At 36.3% G+C, this 20,655-nt stretch overlaps 1 protein-coding gene across 1 annotated transcript in view; it reads right to left on the bottom strand.

Annotated features, from left to right (window-relative positions):
- The window catches only part of LOC150080426 (anoctamin-5-like), a 251,979-nt gene that overhangs the window by 50,881 nt on the left and 180,443 nt on the right, over positions 1-20,655 (bottom strand). The window contains exons 21-22 of the mRNA XM_090381897.1: positions 18,554-18,693; positions 12,945-13,097 (exon numbers count right to left, since the gene is read on the bottom strand). Of these exons, the coding sequence (XP_090238023.1) occupies positions 12,945-13,097; positions 18,554-18,693 (293 nt within the window). The remainder of the gene's footprint in view (positions 1-12,944; positions 13,098-18,553; positions 18,694-20,655) is intronic.

Genomic DNA, 20,655 nt, shown 5'->3' on the forward strand with positions numbered 1-20,655 from the left:
CATGTGTATCTTCTACAGATACACATGTTAACTAAAAGTGTAAGAATATTTGCTTTTGAGGCAGTGGTATCACACTGCAATTTTCAGATTCATATTAGGTCCCAAATTTCTATTTCAGTTTAGTATTTTGGCCAAGACAATGGTCTTAATGCTATAATCAGAACAAACCTTTGCCTTAGTATTGCATTGCATTTTGAATTGATAAAAGGTTAAGCTGCCATTCATTTATACGATGAGATACTGCTATGACAACCTCTTTTGGAACATACTGGTCCCTTATTAGAGAGCAGGCAGGAACATGTGATGACAAAACAATGGTAATTAAGTTATTGCTGTGAGATGCCTAACAAGCTAATGATATTTTGACTTTTTTTCAAAATGATGAAAAGTAGGTTGTAGTTGTTATTTGGTTTTTAGGAGCATTAACAACTAAGACCATATTCCTCCAGTCATGGGATATGCGGTGGTCATTCCGTGACCTTTCCGCATCCTCCATATTTGGTGGGCATGGGCTGAAACCCCGGTCTAATCAAGAAGCGAGTGCTACGCACTGCTGCTCCTGCCCACCTGGCTACGGAAGCACCTGAAAAGTAGGACTCCCTTTCCTTTCTTTTAATAATTCCAAATTTTGAACTTCCCACACTGCACAGCAGCTAACATCAAGAGGCTCCTTTACTTGTCACTAAATACCACTTGCAATCTGAAAAGAGGAAACAGGCTGTCATAATCATGTTTTCTTTCAAATAAATGGCATATTAACCTTTTAATGTGCCATCATAACCTTTTAATGAAATATCAAGATAACATATTTTTTCAGCATGCCGTGTATTGCTGTATATTGTATGGTATCTAATGGATGAGGCAAAGTGCTTTTCAGCAGTAAGCATTAAGACTATTGCATTAAATAAGCAATTTAAATACTATCACCTAAAAAAATCCAAGGAACATAGTACAGTTGTTTAAAAATATTTCACATTAATCTGCAAGTCACGACGGACGCAGAACCAAAATTTTATAGTGACTAAAAGTATAGATATTTGCATTAATCAATTTGAATAATGCAATATTTGCATTATTTCAAATTGATTCTTTCAACATTTTGAACTGATTCTTGAGTCATCATGAACTCCTACTATGGTATTCAGCAATTTTCAAAGTAGTTCAGGAAGTACAAAGCCTGCTGGGAGTACTTATGACACTGACACTGGAATTGGCTGTAACATGAAACTACATGTGATATGAAAAAACACCTAAGATTAATTTTCCAATGTGAAAACATTCTCTGAGCAGTAAAGATTACTGGAACAGCCTCTATATCAATTACAGAATCCTATGATTCTGTAATTGATACAGAGGAACTATGCCAGAAAGGACAAAGAAGTGATTATCCAGTTGTATAAAGTGATGGTTAATTAACATCTGAAACATTTCAAAACTTCATTTCAAGAAGGGCACAGATCTGTTGAAAAGGTGCAGAAAAGAGCAACAAGGTTAACTGGGGGGACCAAACAGTATTATTACCCAGTATTATTAAATTCTGTAAATTGCAATACTAGAAAGCTAACTGAGGTGTTCAAGGCTTTTAAAGGATTGAATAAACTAAGTGTTGATAGTATCTTTACTTTTTCACAAGCTACATACAACAGGCATTATCATCATCACCATCTAAATCTATTATACCCAGGATGTGCAGATCACTAATGATACTTGTCACTCCTTGGGCAATCAGCCTTTATTCTCTTTTCCACCATGCTATCCTATTTCCTCTTAGGTCTTCAGCCCTAGTCAGAGTAAGCTCTCCCTCCTATAATGCTTGCTTGACACCAACAATCATCTTCTTCTTAGTCTGCCTCTAGTCCAATACCCATTCATTTTTTTTTTTTTTTTTTGAAAATTTGCTTATTTAATCTCCCTCTTCCTATCCTTTCTACATTATTATCCAAAACTACCTGGACACACCTGTATTCACAGTCCAATGAAGCTTGTGAGATAAATAAGTGACTGAGATTAGTACCCTGCTGACATCTACCTACCTACCAAACTGCATACACAAATTATTTGTTCTTGTCAGATATTACCCTACTGGCTCTACAATTGCTGACAGCAAACATCATCCAAAGTTGAGTGTTGATGATGTTATCTGCTTCTGTCTATTAGTATAATTTATTTTCTTTAAAATTCACATTTATAGCAATGCTAATTTTTCATCAATTACTTTATTTATTAGTTAGTTCTCAATGCCACATGTTAAAATAGCTTAAAAACTGGATTCTGAGCAGCTAATTTTGCCTTTGAGCAAATTTATCTTTCACCCCAAATGAATATGTTTAACCAGAATTTGTTTTAATAAAAGAATTTGTGGCTGAGGTAAAGAAAGCCTGCACAAGAAGCAAGCAAAAGTTCGAAGAAATTTACCGGTAAAAGTACTTTGCCATAACGGCATTTGTATTGTTGCTTGTTCAGTAAACAAATGATGGTTGTTATCAGTCTGGAGAAGAAGTTGAATCCCACAGGAGCTTGAAACCCTCCCAAATTGGGGGGGGGGGGGAACTGGACCTTTTTTCTTTAGATTCACTAATTGAATTATGAACAGAGCCATATTGGAAGTTCTGGCGTTGTAAAAAATGTTCATAACATAGTTTCACCGGTAAACTTTTTCGAAGTTTGCCGTGCTTCTTGTGTGGGCTTCCTTTGCTTTTTTTTCTTAATAAACAATTTATCCACTAGTCCACCAGTGATTCTATAGAAAAAAGGTCAGGTTAGCCCCTCCACTTCGGGAAGGTTTCAATCTCCCATGGGATTCAATTTCTACTCCTGACCAATAACACCCACTGTATGTTTACTGAGCGAGCAACAATACAAATGCTGTTATGTAGTGGTAAATTTCATCGAACTTTTGCATGCTTCTTGTGCAGGCTTTCTTTACCTTCGCTGAATTTGTTTATCTTGCTTCCTTCACTTCCTGTTTTAATTGTTATATTGTTTATTTCCACCTTCATTAAAGACTGTTCCTAAATACACAAAATTGCTAACATGGCCCAAATTTTGGTTATTCAGTCTACACTCCAAATTTTACTATTTCTATTATTTAACAGTACAGTATCACCCACACACAATAATAATAGTAATAATAATAATAATTATTATTATTACTGCAAGACCTATGGGTGCAACCCCATAGCTGGCTATGGAGTACACAGTCGTAGGCATTGAAAACCTACACAAAGTCAACCTGATACTAACACACTTCCTAGAAGCAACCAAGGCAAAATGGAGAACCACTATCAAGGTTAAGAACATCACAACCAAACAAATTGTCATCAAAACACGAATCTTCTAGGGAGATGCCCTAAGCCCACTGTAGTTTTGTCTAACACTACACCCACTGTTCACCATGCTTAATGACAGCAAGTATGGATATACCCTAAAAAAAGGGAGGACGAACCTACACGCCCTCTCTCACCTGATGTACACATATGACATCAAACTCTATGCAGCAAGTGAGAATTAACTCCCACAGCTATTCCGCATCATCTGAAGAGTTCAGCACCGATATCAAGATGTAATTCGGACTAGACAAATTCAAGATCCATGGACTGCAAGGAAATCGAGTTGGCCAAAACTACTTGTTTGTTTGTTTTAGGGTTTTATGGCACATTAGCATCTAAGGCTATAATGCGCCAAGTCAAGCCAAAACTACTAGCTGAAGATCAGCGAAGAGATTGAAACCATGAGAGGGAGAGAGCTACAAATACTAGCTTTACCATTAGCATTACTTGAGGCATATGCTGCAAGAAAGCAAGCTTATAGAGTATCAGCCAAAAAAAAAAAAAAAAAAAACCCCTTCCCATTTCACCCATCCAGTCACTCCAAATGTTGGTCTAGTACAGCCTTAAATTTATATATGCTATCAACTTCTACAACAATAGATGGAAGTCTCTTCCAGCAATCAACTACCTGCTGGCTAAAACAAATTTCTGCACATCTATTCTACAACGGTCTTTCCTCAACCTAAATCTATGCCCCCTCAGGTTCTTGAATCTCAGCAAGTGGAAATATCCCATTAGCATTGAGCCTGCTCAAAACCATTCAAGGCCTTGTATGCCTCAATCAGATAACCTCGCAGTGCCAAGTCTCCAGATGCTGCAGCTTACAGAATTTAAGCCATTCTTCGTAAGAGAACCCCTTCGTTCTTTTCACCAATCTTGTTTCCCTTCGCTGTACTCGTTCTAGCAACTCTACATCTTTACTAAAATGAGGCCTCCAGACCTGTATGCATTACTCAATGAGTGGCCTGATCTTTGCCTTATACAAAGGTATAATCACCTCCTTGTCTCTGCTAGCAAAATTACAAAATTACTACAAGGAGTGGCCTGATCATTGCCTTATACAAAGGTATAATCACCTCCTTGTCTCTGCTGGCAAAATTACTAAATAACATTGACAAAACTCCATGACCTGTTCTAGCAGCCCATCAGCACTACTCAGAGAACATCATACACAATTATCCCCAGGTCTTTTTCATTCTCTACCTCCTTGAGTGTAGTACCACACAGTTAGTATGTTTCTCTTCAGTTACTGCTACCCATATGCAGTACTTTGCATTTGTCAATATTAAACTTCAGTTGCCGCTTTTCAGCTCTAACTTTTCTAGATCTTATTGCAGTAGCATACTGTCTTTACTATCATTAAAAACCCTGCCAACCTTTGTATCATCTGTAAACTTGGACATTAGCATTAGTAAAGGTATATGATGCAAGAAAGCAAACTTATGCAGCATCAGCCAAAACAAAAAAAAAAAAAAAAACAACATGCTCCCATTTCACACCTCCATTCATTCCAAATACCTGTCCAGCTCAGCCTTAAATTTATTTAGGCTATCAACTTCCACAACAAAGGGTGGAAGTCTATTTCACCAACCAACTACCCGCTGGCTAAAGGCACACTTCCACACATCTATCCTACATCTTTCTTTCCTCAATTTGAATTTACGTCCTCTCAGGTGTTTATTCTGAGCAAGAGGAGCACATCCCATCATCATTGAGCATGCTCAAACCATTCAAGCCTTTATACACCTCAACCAGATCACCTCACATTTGCCTAGTCTCCAGACACTGTAATTTGCAAAACTTAAGCCTTTCTTCGTAAGAGAAACTCTTTGTTCCATTCACTAATCTTGTGCCCTTCTCTATACTCGTTCCAACAGCTCAACATCCTTCTTAAAATGAGGCCCCCAGACCAATATACAGTACTCAAGGTGTGGCCTAACCATTGCCTTATACAAAGGGATAATCATTTCCTTATCCCTGCTAGAAAAGTTTCCTGTATATCATCGACAAGACACCCTGAGCTACTCTTGCAGACCACCTGCACTTCTCAGAAAACTTCATATCTGCCTGCACAATTACCTCAATGTTAAACTTCATTTGCCACCTCTCAGCCCATCTGCTCAACTTTTCTAGATACTTTTGCAGCAGCATACTGTCATTAACAACCCTGCCAACCTTCGTATCGTCGCAAACTTGGAAATTAAGCTTGATATACCATCATCAATATCATTTATAAATACAGAAAACAACAATGGACCTAACACTGAACCCTGAGGGACTCCACGATGAGCAGTGTCCATTGATTATCACTCTGTCTTCTCCCACTCAACCATCCCTTTATCCATAGCAGCAATTTGCCTCCAATGCCACACTACTTCAATTTGTTCAGCAGTCTTCCATGTGCAACAGCATCAAAAGCCTATCTAAGATCCAAATATATGATATCAAAGTTATTTCCTGCATCCAGTTCCTTCGTGACCACATCATAGTATCCAATCAAATTGGTCAGGCAAGACTTTCCCTTAACAAAACCATGCTGTGTCTGAGCTATAACTGAAGTCTTGTCTAGATGATCCTCAGTGCTTCTTTAATCAGTGCCTCCATTAACTTTCCTGGAACAGAAGTTAAACTAACAAGTCTATAATTATTTTTGTTGCCCTTTGATCCTCCTTTGTGAATTGGGATCACATTTGCACATCTCCAGTCCATGGGTACCTCCCCTGAGTCCAAAGAAGCTCTCATAATTATGGCTAAGGGTTTGCTTACTTCCTTTGCTGCCTCTTTTATTATAACTGGATAGATCACATCCACCCCGGGTACCTGTTTTATGTTTATCTTCAACAATTTCTCCTCCACTTTCCTCTCAAAATCATCTAGCTCACTGCCAGAGTTTAACTCACCTCTTGCATTTCCCTCCCTGAATAACTCCTCATGTGTGAATGTAGATGAAAAATACTTATTCAGTTTGAGCAGGATCATCAACAGTTGAACCATCAATATCCAGTGGACCAATCTGATTCATCCCTTTCCTTCTAGAGTTTACATAGGTAAAGAACTCTTTGCTGTTTTTCTTTGCATCTTTTGCCTGCCTAATCTCCTTTGTGACTTGGTTACAGATCAGCTTATATCCATCACAGGCTTCCATATCACCCATTAATTTATATGTATCCCATGCATTTTTCTTCTGTGACATATGTCTCATTAGTTCATCTGACCTCTATTTAGGCCTAAACCTTGAACAATATTTCTTAGTTGAGCTTCCAAGATAAATTCTTTCAATGCCTCCCATTTTGAATTTGCTGTTGGTAACGTCATCAGTTGGTCCCACTGTATAGAATTTAAATACAGTCTCAGACTACCGTAGTCGCCTTTACAAAAGTAAAAACCCTTCCTTTTACCAATGATGGTAGTTACCTCTTTGAGTAAATCTCACTTCAGCACACTGTGATCACTGCCACCTGGTGGTTCCTTTATCTGCAGATTCTTAATGAATGAAGAATCACTATTGATAATCAGATCAAGAGTATTACTCCTTCTAGTTGACTCCCGAACATGCAGATGTAGAAAACAATCATCCAATAAATCGACAAAAGCGTTGCTAGTGTGTCAGTGACCAACCCACAAATTCCAGTCAATATTTGGGAAATTAAAATCCCCCATTATAAGACTCTCTGTACTGGCCCACTCTATTTCCCTGTACAGTTTCTTAATACAATCACCAGAGTAATCAGGCCTATAGCACACTCCTACTCATAATTTTGATCTCCCAATGCTTATGTCACACCAAACTGACTCGACACTGCACTGTCCATTGATGTCGAGTGGCTTCACTTCCTTAGATTTTATATGTTTCTTAACTAATAGCATAACCCCCCCCCCTTCCTATCCTATCTATCCTTACTGTACACATTATACTCCCCAAATTCCAGTTCTGCATTCCTTATATCTGTGTGACACCACGTCTCTGATATCCCAACAATATCTGCTTTTGATACGTTGAGCAATACCTCAAATTCTTGAAATATATTTACCAAACTCCTAACATTGGTATATACAAAAGTATACATGCACCTGTTCCTATTCTTAGCTACCCTAACACAACCCACGTGTTTACTTGTACCGCAATGACTCCCAGCAGTCTCTCAAATACCCTGCATCTTGTTTTCGGCTGCTGCTCATTCCAATAGAAGCAGTGTAAGAATCACTTTCACCTCTGACAGTGGCTACTGTTATTCTATTATTCCTTGTATCCCCCCAAGCTAGCAGGTTTCTGATCCACCCAGCACTGCCTCAATAGCATCAGCAAATTAAGCCTGATATACCTTCATTGATATCATTAATAAATACACAAAACAACAATAGGCCCAGCACCGAACCCTGGGGTACTCCACTAATAACATTAGTCTATGTAGAGGAGTGTCCATTTATTACCACTCTCTGCCGTCTCACACTCAACCATCCCTTTATCCATTGCAGCAACTTGTCTTTAATGGAATACCATTCCAATTTGTACAGCAATCTTCCATGTGCAACAGCATGAAAAGCTTTCCTGAAATCCAAGTATATGTTATAAAAATTCTTTTTTGCATCCAGTTCCTTTGTGATCATATCGTAGTATCTAATTAAATTGGTCAGACAAGGCTTCCCCTTAACAAACCCATGCTGTGTCTTAACTATTACTGCAGTCTTGTCTAGATGATCCTGCAGTGCTTCTTTAGTTCCAGTGATTCCATTATTTTCCCCAGAATACAAGTTAGACTAACAGGTCTATAGTTACCTGTGACACATTTTTTGAACCCCTGTTGTGAATTGGTGATACATTTGCATACCTCCAGTCCATGGGGACCTCCTCTGAGTCCAAGGAAGCTCTCATAATTATGGCTAAGGATTTGCTTACTTCCTTTGCTGCCTCCTTTAATATTACTGGATAGATCCTATCCACCCCAGGTGCCTTTTTTTATGTTTAACTTCAAAAATTTCTCCTCCATTGGTCTCAGTTATTACAAAATCATTAGCTCCCTGTTAGAGTTTGATAAACTTCTCCCCTCTGGAATAACTCCTCATGTGTGAATGTAGATGCAAAATACTCTTTCAGTTTATCAGCTAGCTGAGCATGATCATCAACAGTCAATCCATCTATGTTAAGTCCAATCTGATTCATTCCTTTCCTTCTTATATCTGTGTGACACCATGTCTCTGATATCCCAACAATATCTGCCTTTGATGCCTTGATCAGCACTTCAAATTCATCAAAAATATTTACTATATTTTTGATGAATATAGTAAATTTGAGTTTAATAAGAGTCTCCATTGAACATATCATAATTTTTCTGAAGTAATCCAGTTCTAAAAGCTAACCATTATTGCTAAAATGATTACTTATTTGTGAGTAAACCTCATAAGTAAAATTATTAAATTCATAACTTGTTTCAAACTAATTTCTTTTTTTTTAGTGCTATGAACTCTGAGCTGTTAAAAACTTAGAATACAATGATAAATTAGAAATTTAATAAAATTGAAATGCTTTCTGAGAAAAAAAAGTTATAAAGCAGGGACATTTCAGAATTTTTTTTTTTTTTTAAACCGCAAATGCAAAAGGTATTAAAACCTATAGTACTTAATACTGTGCATACGTTGAAGGTTGAGAAAGCTGAAGATTATTATTAGCCATATGGTGCAACGAAGCCTGAGGCTTATGCTGCATCAACCAAAAAAAAAAAAAAAAAAAAAAACCTCAACACAGCTATTTACTTGTTCCATGATGACTCCCAGCTAGCCTGCTGCTCATTACAATAGAAGCAGTGCAAGGATTGCTTTCGCCCCTGCCTGCAGCTACTGTTAATCTTTTAGTTTGTGAATCCTCCCAAGCTAGCAGTTTAACGACCCACCTAACATTGCCTCGATAGCATCAGCAGCTATTCTTGCACCCTTTCTATTTAAGTGTATCCTATCCCTGTAGAAGCAGTCTCTCCTGTTAGCAAGCACAGACCACGTTGAGAAAAATTCTACCCCATGAGCCTTGTACAGTTTCTCCAGGGCCGAATTGATTGACAAGGCTCTCATCATGTCTGGGCAGAATTGCAGACACTTTCAAATTCAACCCTAGCTCGTGACTGTTTTTCAATGTTGACCTGTACATGTTAAGTAAATCTGCAGGTCTCTTACCCCTTAAGGTCGTTAGTGCCAACGTGTACAACAATATCACCTTTTATGCCCTTAAAAGATGATATCTGCTCTACAACGTCATAAACTTTTGCTTCTAGCAGACATACCTGGTCCTGTTCCACCTATCCGTTTTGCATAATATATTCCCCGTTTCCCTGACAATAGAGTCACCAACAATAACTAGTTCCTGTGAGACCAGCGTATTCTGCTTTGGAGATTGCCACTATGTTGCCTGATGCACAGGAGTGACCTCTGGAATTGAGTTAGGCAGCTGAGAGCTTGATGAGCCCTCTTATTAATTTTCTTCCATCCACCCTACACCTCAAACTCTCATAGACACCCATCAGAATGCTGAGTTGATGCCTAATTTCCTCAGTCTCTGCACACAGACACAGACATCCTCCTTGGCTTAGATGTCTATGTGTGTCCTAGCGCACACCTTCCTTGGATAGATCATGTCCTGTTCTAGACAAGTCTTGAAAACATTTTGCCCCCTTCGGTTCTACCCTGAGCCACAGTGCTCTGGCTAATTTGTGAGTATTGCTTTGCTGCTGTAGTCTGGGTCGTGATTCCATTTAAGTACAATTGAATTGACAATGAAATTTAATAAGATTAATAAATTTTACTGATTAATTGATAATACTATACTAAGCTAATAGATTTCTAATACAGTGCTACTTGTTTCGCTATCTAGTTTTACGTTAAACCTTATGCTATCTTGTTCGGGACATATGTTGTATCATATAACAATGGTAGCAAGTTACGAACGGTAAAACTACAACACTAAGTATTAACTTTCAAAATCGCTATCTAAATTCAAAATAAACCAAACAGCTTGACTAGGACTTGACTAGCAAGCTACTTATTGAAAATAGTTTAATATAAGAATTAAGTCAATAAAATGGCTAAATATAATTAAAAACTTAGAGTTCGCTGGAGCTGCAATATCTTATCCAACATGTGGATTGGATACCCTTACCGATACTGAGTAATAACTTACAAAATCTCTAAGTTCAAAATAAACTATGTATCGTAAATAGGAATATAAAGCTACTTCTAGAAAATAAATTAATATGCCAATTTAAGTCAATAAAATGGCAAAAATTTAAGAAAAACTTCTCTATTAGCTGGAGCTGTAAAAGCTTTGCCCACACTGAGCTACTCTCATTCCTATCCTGAGGATGATGCAGGCTCAGCAGCTAGAACACGAGGAGATCAAAGCCAGCCTCACTGAGAAATACCATCAGAGACTTAGAAGCCTGTTAAACTCCAAGCTGAATAGCAGGAACATAATCATGGCCATAAACACCTATGCAGTCCTAGTATTAACGTATTCCTTTTCAGGATTATAGATTGGACCAACACTGAACTGGAGGAAATTATGAGATCAACAGGATTATGATGAGAAAGAGACACCAATACTACCCAAAGTTGGCCATTGAGAGACTGACTATAGCCCATAAAGGAGGGTGGGGTCTGACAGACCTCACCGAACAACAAAAGGTGATTAAGAATCTGAGATATTACTTCCATGAAACCACAGTGCCAATCTACCAAGCCTTAAGAAAGATAGAAAAAAGGCACACACCACTCAGCCTCAACAAGGAGACCCCATCACGAACCATCTAGAAGAAACAAAGACAGAAAGATGGGCGAAGAAGGAACTTCATGGCAAGCACTACAATGACTTCCATCCTGTTGACAAGGTTACTGGAATAGAAGCTTTTTCAGGAGCCGCTAAGTGAAACTTCATTGATTTAAAATGAGTTGTGTAGTATTTATTTGTAATTCCCTGATGAATTTGTTCTTTACTTGGCCATTGTAATTGTTTAAAAACCACAGTTGACTTCTGCCACCATTGTGTTTTATTGATAAGAATGTTATCCATTTGCATTTTGTCACCATCGTGTTAGTATTACTACAGGCGATACGTGGAGGATTTTACATAGTTTTGTAGCAGCGTAACGAGAATCAGAAGAGGCTTATAAACTATAATTTATAATAATACATAAGTGTTTTAATAACATAGTATATAACATTACTACCCAAAGTAGTAATACACTTAAGTAGTAGTAAGTACACTTACTACTACAGTCAGTCCTCGTATAGCACGATAGTTGTGTTCCTAGAAACTCTTGTGCAATGCAAAATCGTGCAATATAAACAACAGGCCCTATGGGAAAAATAGAGTTAGGTGCCAACCATCCAAGATTGAACACAGATTTGTAACCAAAACATTACCAAACACAATATACGTATTTCATTATGACTATTACGTAATAAAATATTGCATAACAGTAATTGCACATTAGCAATAGCTTTTGCTATTGCTTTTGTTTGGATAGAAAATCAAACAAACTTTTTTGTTTGATTTTCTATCAATTTCTCAATTACACTTTGAGTTGTTCCTGCTATGAAAGTTTTTATTTTCTCTGCATTCTTTGTAAACCATGCCTCAAATGGAAATCATGCCTCAAACTAGAGCAACAAAGTAATGGACTTAAAGCAGTGGGAGTGCTGCGGCTTGGGGAAGAACTGAATTGGTCACATACAGATGTGAACAATTTTTTTCGAAAATGACATTTATAAAATCTAAGAACAGGTCCTGAATTTCTGAAGTAAATTTAGAAAATACTCTGTGCTACAACAAATATCAATCCAGATATCAATTCACTGATAAAAAATAAACAGTAACAAATCTCTCATTAAATATTATAAAAATAAAATATTGCAATTTTTGTTACTGGAACTGTATCTGTATTTTGTTACTATAATTGTATTTTTGTAATTTTATTTTGAATTTGTATTTCATTTTTCTTATTAATTAGATGTATGAATATTGCAATAAATAACGTAAAACTGTTTATGACAATTTTTTCATTACACATCTTTTAAAAATCCTAAAAATTATTTATAATTTAATTTAATAATCATATTAATCTTAAAAATAATCCTAAAACTCACGGAAAACTAAAAAAAATTTGGCCTGTGTGTACCTCACAGGCCTCACTTATTTAGCTTGTCATTTTAAAAAGGATGCCCACTCCTACTTTATATAACAATATACTAACGATTTTCATGAAATACTACAATGTGAACAAACATGTCAAACAAGATGACAAAGAATGTCTTACCTACTGCTTAGATAATTGACATTTGCTTAAGTTGATCATTGTTATTTGGTTTTTTTTTTTTTTTAGGAGCATTAGCAACTAAGGCCATAATGCTCCGGAAATATGCGGTGGTCATTCCCTGACCTTTCCGCATCCTCCGTATTTGGTGGTGACGGGCCTGAACCCTGGTCTAATCAAGAAGCGTGTGCTACGCACTGCTGCTCCTTCCCACCTGGCTACGGAGGCGCCTGCCTAAGTTGAGATTGAGATCTCAAGTTTGGGAACACTGGGATGAAATTGTTTTTTTAAAATAATTTTTAAAAAAAGCAATACTTACCAATACTTTTTATTCTTACTCCAACTGGTCTACGGTAATTATTTACAAGTTTTCGAGCATCAAGTCTAATTTCTATGCCATTGTTTATTAAAGCAAACAGTGGAGCCAGAGGAAAGGCAGCAACAAATATTGTCACAAATCCAAACTGCAAAACTGAAAACAAAAGATTAAAAAAAAAAAAAAGCACTAAGGAATATTTCATATAAAGATTTAATTTAAATTGCATGACAAAGTAGACTACCCTAGTAGTTAATCATGCAGAAATAAAGTAAAAAAAAAAAAATAAATAAATAGCAAAATATAGTTAAAAAAAATAAATAATAAAAAAATAAAAAATACAATGGAATTACAAATATAGCAATTACATTATATAATAATCAGGTTATTGTGAAAGTGAACATTTATGTGTAAGGTCTCATGACCAATAAAATTATAATAAAAATACAAAAAGATGGTCCCTGAGGTTCGATAGAGATATTCTTCCACTAATAACAGCCAAAGAAGTTTGAGCATGTTGCAATGTTAAACTTAGCTATCCTGCAAATCTATAATGTGGTGATTGACATCCATAGCAAACAAGTCATGTTTATATCTTCACGCTGACAGGTGTTAGTAATTTCAGATATATCCCCTCATCTGAAAGGCTCAAGGTATAAATGCTCAAGTGTATACTGGAAGTGTGAGATCATTTTTCATAAAAGAAAGGATATGTCTCTAGAGTACTAGGTAGTATATATTCTTATCATCAGATGCATTATCACCATCTTATTTATCAGAAGACTTGAATAGCAGTTACCAACATACTACTCCCACAGTGTAGGAAAATTTCTTCCATTTGGCTCTGGATAATGCAAAGCTTTAGAAATCTTAAAATACGGTGTAGATAGACTAATAATAAAATAGCAAATGCTTAAAAAAGCGATACTCACCTTGAATAAATCTGCATGGTTTAATTAGAGAGGGTTGGTTAATATTTAGGTTGAATAGTTGAGTTAAAGAGACTAAGGGAGGGGCAAAAATAAAGTGTTATTTCAGAAATTAGAATAGGCACAAGGAAGCAGGTGTGTACACATCTAATCCTTGGTTGTCATTAAAGTAGGGCAAAATAGTTGATATTAAATAAATAATATAGTGGGCCAATAGTCATTACGGGGACTTTCGTTGAATTACAACATCTTCAGTTGGCAATTGAGTGGATAGAGAATGCGTGCGATATTTAAGAAAATATTTATACTCTCGTGATGCACTTTTTGACATGTGGTAATTTCAACCGTGAGAGGTTCCAAATCGGTGAAAGGTTGAAGGGAGTTTAGTGTTTAAGACTTTAAGACTGGAGTGGTGTCGATACCACTCAATGGCTAGTGCTTCATATTGAAGAATCCTATAGTTGGATTTGAGTTTAATAATAGAAATGGCAGAATCGATAAGAGGGGGTGTGGTTATGGGTTTCAGTGTGAGTTGTGAGTTCTGTAACGATTTGATTAGTCGTAAGACTGTAGTGGTGATAATATGCACGGGTGTTAGAGGTTTTGGATGAGCCAAATTTTGTAGTAGTGCTTCCAATGTAGTAGTAGTGGCATGTGATGCAAGAAACAAGTGCATGAGCTTATACAGCATCAGCCCCAAAAAAAAAAAAAAAAAAACACACACCATTCCCTCCAAATGCCTGTCCAGTCCCTCCTTAAATTTATTCAACCTATCAACTTCCACAACAACAGATGGAAGTTTGTTCCAGCAATTAACCACCCGCTGGCTAAAGGCAAATTTCCACACATCTATTCTACACCTGTCCTTTCTTAATTTGAATTTATGCCCCCTTAGGTTCGTAATCTGAAAGTGGAAGGATCCCATCAGAATTCAGCGTGCTCAACCCATTCAAGGCCTTAACAGGTGTCGCAGTTTGGCTGGCAATTAATAAGGTATATTATATTATTCAGATCCCTGATGGGATATTTATGTGTATCTTTGTAAAAGTTGAAGAAGGATCCCAGTTTATTGTAAGTGAAAAAGACGAGAGATATCGGTATTGTTGAATATACGTCGGAACTGTCCTACTAGTTCACTGTGATAGGGGTGGACTATGCGGGTGTTTGTATTGTTGTTATGGCTGATCGGGTTATTAATTTTATTTTTGGCAATGGAAATTGTATGTAAGATAAGTTGATGTGGGTAACCTCCAGCTATGAATTTATCGGTGAGGTATTGGATTTCGTCGTGTAAGTCATTTTGTGAAGAGCTAAATTTTATTTGGTTATATAAGACAGCTTTTTTCGGTATTAAGGGGGTGATGTGAAGCGAAATGTAAGTATTTGCCAGTATGTGTGTTTTTCCTGAAAATTTTTGTACTTAGTTTTGTACCTGTAATGTAGATGGTGAGGTTGTTTAGTCCAATTTCAAGGGTAAATTTAAGCCTGTCATGTACAGAATTCAGTTTTGAAAAGAAAATGTCGATACTAGGTCTATTGTCTATTACAAGGATGTCATCAGCATAGTGTATGTATAATTTTAATTCAGGGGGAAAGGGTGTAGAATTTGGTTCTCGATGGCGGCCAGGTAAATTTCGGACAAGGAGGCCAAAATACCTAAGCCAAATATTTGTTGAAAAATTTGGTTGTTAAATCTGAAGTATCTGGCATCTAATAAAAGTGTAGTGAGTTCGAGGATGTGGTCTATGGAGAGGGAGGTGCGTTCTGTTAAGGTGTTATCTGCTGCTAGAAACTCATGTAGAGCTTGTGGGGTATATGGACATTGGTATAAAGAGATGTGACGTCGAAGAACATTAATATGTCACTATTGGATATTACGATATTGTTGATTTTTTGGAAGGCTTGATTGGTGTTGTTAATTTTAAAGGTGGAAAATCTAGTAAGAGGGGATATAATTTTGACTAGGAAGGTAGATAAATTAGCAAAAGCTGATTTGCTGTATGAAACTATTGGTCTTAATGGATGGTCAGTTTTATGTAACTTAATAATCCCAAACATATGGGGAAGGATATTGTTGTGGATTCCTATTTGTTGTAATGTAAAAAGGTTAATTTCCTTATTTTGTCTGAGTTTCCTAAGAATTGTTTAGTTTGTTTTTGAGTTTGTAATGTTGTGGTTATTGTCACTTATATATGTGTCATGGTCTGCTAGGATAGATTATATTTTTTCAGTGTAAGTATCTTTGTCTAGTATGACGATCATATCTCCCTTATCTGCTTTTTACCACATGTCAAAAAGTGCATCAAGAGAGTATAAATATTTTTTTAAATATTGCACGCGTTCTCTACCCACTCAATTGCCAACTGAAGATGTAATCCAACGAAAGTCCCCGTAATGACTATTGGCCCACTATATTATTTATTTAATTTCAACTATTCTTCCTTACTTTAATGGCAACCAAGGATTAAATTTTTTTTTTTTGGTAGTTGTTAGCGCATCAGCTTCTGTGGCCATAATGCACCTCCCAAGGTTTTTGCAGTACTTTGATCCAAGCCCAAGGTGGGATTCGAACCCGCGACCTTTGGGTTGCCAGGCAGGCACTTTACCCACCCGGCTAGCCCGGTCAGCCAAGGATTAAATGTGTACACACCTGCTTCCTTGCACCTATTCTAATTTCCTCAATAGAGATATGTGATCTTGTCTAAACATCTGAATGTTGTTGAAGATACGCAGAGGAGCAGAAGAATCCTTTATTGTGAGATATAAGATAGACTGAGTTTTAGAAAGACTGAAATCAACTAAGTTATCTTTGCCCCACTGGAGATTTACCGGAGATCAACATTTAAGGAATTGGTAGTGGATATTCTAGAATCTGAAGCTGCTTGTGCAGGGAAAAGTTTCTCAAACTGGAAGGTGAAATACAATGTGCTATCATCAGAAAAACTATGGATAGGATTTCCAGTCAAAGGAAGAAGGTCATTAATATGCAAAACGAAAAGAGTTGGAGAAAGAACTGAACCTCGGGGAATAGGGGCTCGCACTGGTGAGTATGGGCTTGGCACACCCAGGGTCCTGAGCTAGATATCATCATTCTTCTCTTTCTTGGTGATTCCTTTCTACTTCTCTCTTTCTCAGAGTAACTTGGGAATTTTTTTGGCTGGTGCAGCATAAGCCTCAAGCTTCCTTGCACCATACGGCTAATAATAAAATAAAAAACACCAGCATTCGGGGAGAAGTTAGAAGACAGATCATCACCAGCAGTGAGTGGTCAGAGAGAAAATTGGATACCTAATTACAGAAAATAGATTGCAAACCATAGGACAGAGGCTTATTCAGAAGACCTTTATACCAAACACAATCAAAAGTCTTTGAAATGTCAAGAATTGCTTGAGTTTCACCAAACTCTTCCATTGAATTTGTCCATAGATGGGTAACATAATCCAAAATATCACCAGTGGATCGACACTGACGGAATCCATACTGGCGATAGTTGATCAGATGGAACATCAGGTGTTCAATATTATCCTTTTTAGTTTAGAAATTTTCATTACATAAAAGTAACAGAAATGGTTTTTTGGCTGCCATATCAGAAAGACAGAAAAATGCATAGAATATCGCATAAATTTAAGCTATTGCCCTAACTTCAATCCACAAAATTTGTAACATGCAGAGAGCACAGCTTTTATCTTGGTTGTTGAGATCACAGTGAAAATATAGTTATAAGCTCTTTTTTTATAATTGTTCTAAACTTAGAAGTTGTAAATTTGCCACACATATAACAGAACTATTTACACACATATTCACACAACTGCAATTATTTTGCTTATGTTACAATTTTATTAAGCAAAATCATACACAAAATCATAAGGGCATGTTCTGTAGCAACAGATTAAACTTGCAGAAACTTGTACTGCTGACTACTTTTGCCTTCAGCAGTACAAGTTTACTGATAGCAAAACAAAATACATTTTTTTTTGCCAATAGCAAACTTATACCTGTGCTGATGAATCAATTTCATTGCTTTCTCCTTTTATATTTAAAAGGGAGAAGCAATGAAATGGAGGAGAATATTCTCTTTTTATTCTTTTCAGTAACTTTGCTATTAAAATCTAACTTAGATGAAAAGAGTAATTATAGTCTGCAACATGTTCATCATTTGAATATGTCCTAACTTTTATGTATTCGGCACTCAGCAAAAAACATTATAACTAAAAATCCTATGTTATGGACAATTTTTAATCCTGGTTTTGGAGTCGAAACATAAATATTAGTAAACAATAATGTTTTTTTGCACCAGGTACAAAATGGCTGTTGACTAGTATATTGAGCAAAGAAGTAATGAGTTCATAAACCAGTAAAATGTTTGTCTTTAAGTCAAGATTGCATACTGAACATCCAAAGAGGATAATGTTAATTAAATTTAAAAATAAACAAAATTTTTAAATGTAATTAATATTTAAATTAAAATGTCACACAGTTAAAATTCAAAGTAACATTAAATTGTATTACCTATATTTGTATTACTTTTAATTTGAGAAATCATATTAGAATCTAAACTGGATTAATAGACAACAAAAAATTTAGCCAATTATTCTTTTAAATGAATTCTTTCAGAAAATTAATAAAAATTCAATTGTATTTGTAATAAATGTCAGTATATTTACATATATAAAATACACCTACTCATTTCAAGGTATTCAAAGAAAAGATCTGTTGCTCCCCACTGAGACAAAAAGAGATCTTCCTCCCACCGTGTTTGAACTCCATCTGTATCACCAAATCGATGCTTTACAGTCCACCATTTATAGAATCTAGTTCCCCATCTTAAAAAAAATTAGAGGCAATAAAGAAAATTAAAAATATTTTAACATTATACACTTTACTCCACATTATCTACGTAATTTTAAAGGTTTTATTGAGTCTCCCTAAAATAGCAATTAGACACATAAACCCTAAGAACAAATTATGACACTAATATACAATGGTTATTATCTTTACTAATAGCACTGTGTCCTAGAACCTCTGACAGTTCCTTGACATCACAAGAAAGAAACTGACTTCTCATTGGTCAATCAGAAAACCTATTAACCCCAACCCTAGCCTCTAAAGATCAGTTCACTTGTAATTATATACATTGATTTAAACCCAGGGTAGGAAAATTTTTTTTATTTGTTTTCTTTTGCAAAATAGATATATTTTTCTTATATACATAGGTTCTTTGGCTTTTCTTTTGACAACCCCTCCCACCAATTATTCTGAAATTTTTTATATTAAAAGCATAATGTCTGGAAAAAGGATGTCCAGGAAAGTTAGACTTTCCTGGACTCTTCTCTCTCTCTCTCTCTCTCTCTCTCTCTCTGGGTTACTCAACTTTTTTTTGACTGGTGCAGCATAAGCCTCAGACTTCCTTGCAACATATGGCTAATAATAATAATCACTGAAAGGAGCGGTGTGTGCAACTAAGGAACTTGCAAATAATGCAAGGAAGCAAACTTACACAGCATAAGCCAATAAACTAACAATTTGTCTAATCCTTCCTTAAAGTTATTTATATTATCCATTTCTACAACACTAGATGGAAGCTTGTCCCAACAAAACCGGAGATTGAACAATTGAAAGCAGGTGAAAAGCAAGGCATTTCTGGTCATAAAAAACAGTAGCTTTTTTAAAGACCACATTGCATTAGAAATTAAATTTCACTGGCAAAGTACATTTTATTAGCATCAGTAGTGGCATATGATAAAAGAAAGCAAACTTATACAGCATGAATCAAAAAAAAAAAAAAAAAAAAAAAACACTTCCCATTTTACTTATCTGTTCCCTACCATAGTTTGTCTAGTTCTTCTTTCAATTTATTTAAGCTATCAACTAACGCACCAACAGATGGAAGTTTGTTCCAGCAATCAACAACTCACTGGCTAAAGCATACTTCCACACATTATTCTGCAACCATCCTTCCTAAAATTAATTTATGGCCCCCCTCATATGTAGTCTGCACAAGAGGAAGAATTCCATCGACATTGAGCTTGCTCAAACCATTCAAAGCCTTAAACACCTCTATCATATCCTAGATCATATCATATCACGATCTGGAGACTAAGCTAAGCACCTGTAAGGTGCTTAGCTTAGTCTCCAGGTCCTGCAATTTACAGTTCTACATCTTTCCTAAAATGAGGTCCCCACACCTGTATGCAGTACTCAAGATATAGCCTAATCGCCATCTTATACAATGGTGTAATCATCTCCTTATCCCTACTAACAAAACTCCTCTATATTAGCATTAGTAGAGGCATATGATGCAAGAAAGCGAGCTTATGCAGCATCAGTCAAAAAAAAAAAAAAAAAAAAAAACCACTTCCACTTCACAGCTCCATTCGTTCGAAATACCTCTCCAGCTGAGCCTTAAATTTATTTAGGCTATCACCTTCCTCAACAAGGGATGGAAGTCTGTTCCACAAACAACTACCCACTGGCTAAAGGCAAATTTCTGCACATCTATCCTACATCTGTCTTTCCTCAATTTGAATTTATGCCCTCTCAGGTGATTATTCTGAGCAAGAGGAAAAATCCCATCAGCATTCAGCATGCTCAAACCATTCAAGGCTTTATACACCTCTATCAGATCACCTCACCGGTGCCTAGTCCCCAGACACTGTAATTTGCAAAACTTAAGCCTTTCTTCATAAGAGCAACTTTTTGTTCCAATCACTAATCTTGTTGCCCTTCTCTGAACTCGTTCCAGCAGCACTACATCCTTCTTGAAATGAGGCCTCCAGACCTGTATA

This window comes from Mastigoproctus giganteus, chromosome 9 (assembly GCF_048544385.1).
Source record: "Mastigoproctus giganteus isolate SK-2022 chromosome 9, ASM4854438v1, whole genome shotgun sequence".
Lineage (NCBI taxonomy): Eukaryota > Metazoa > Arthropoda > Arachnida > Uropygi > Thelyphonidae > Mastigoproctus > Mastigoproctus giganteus.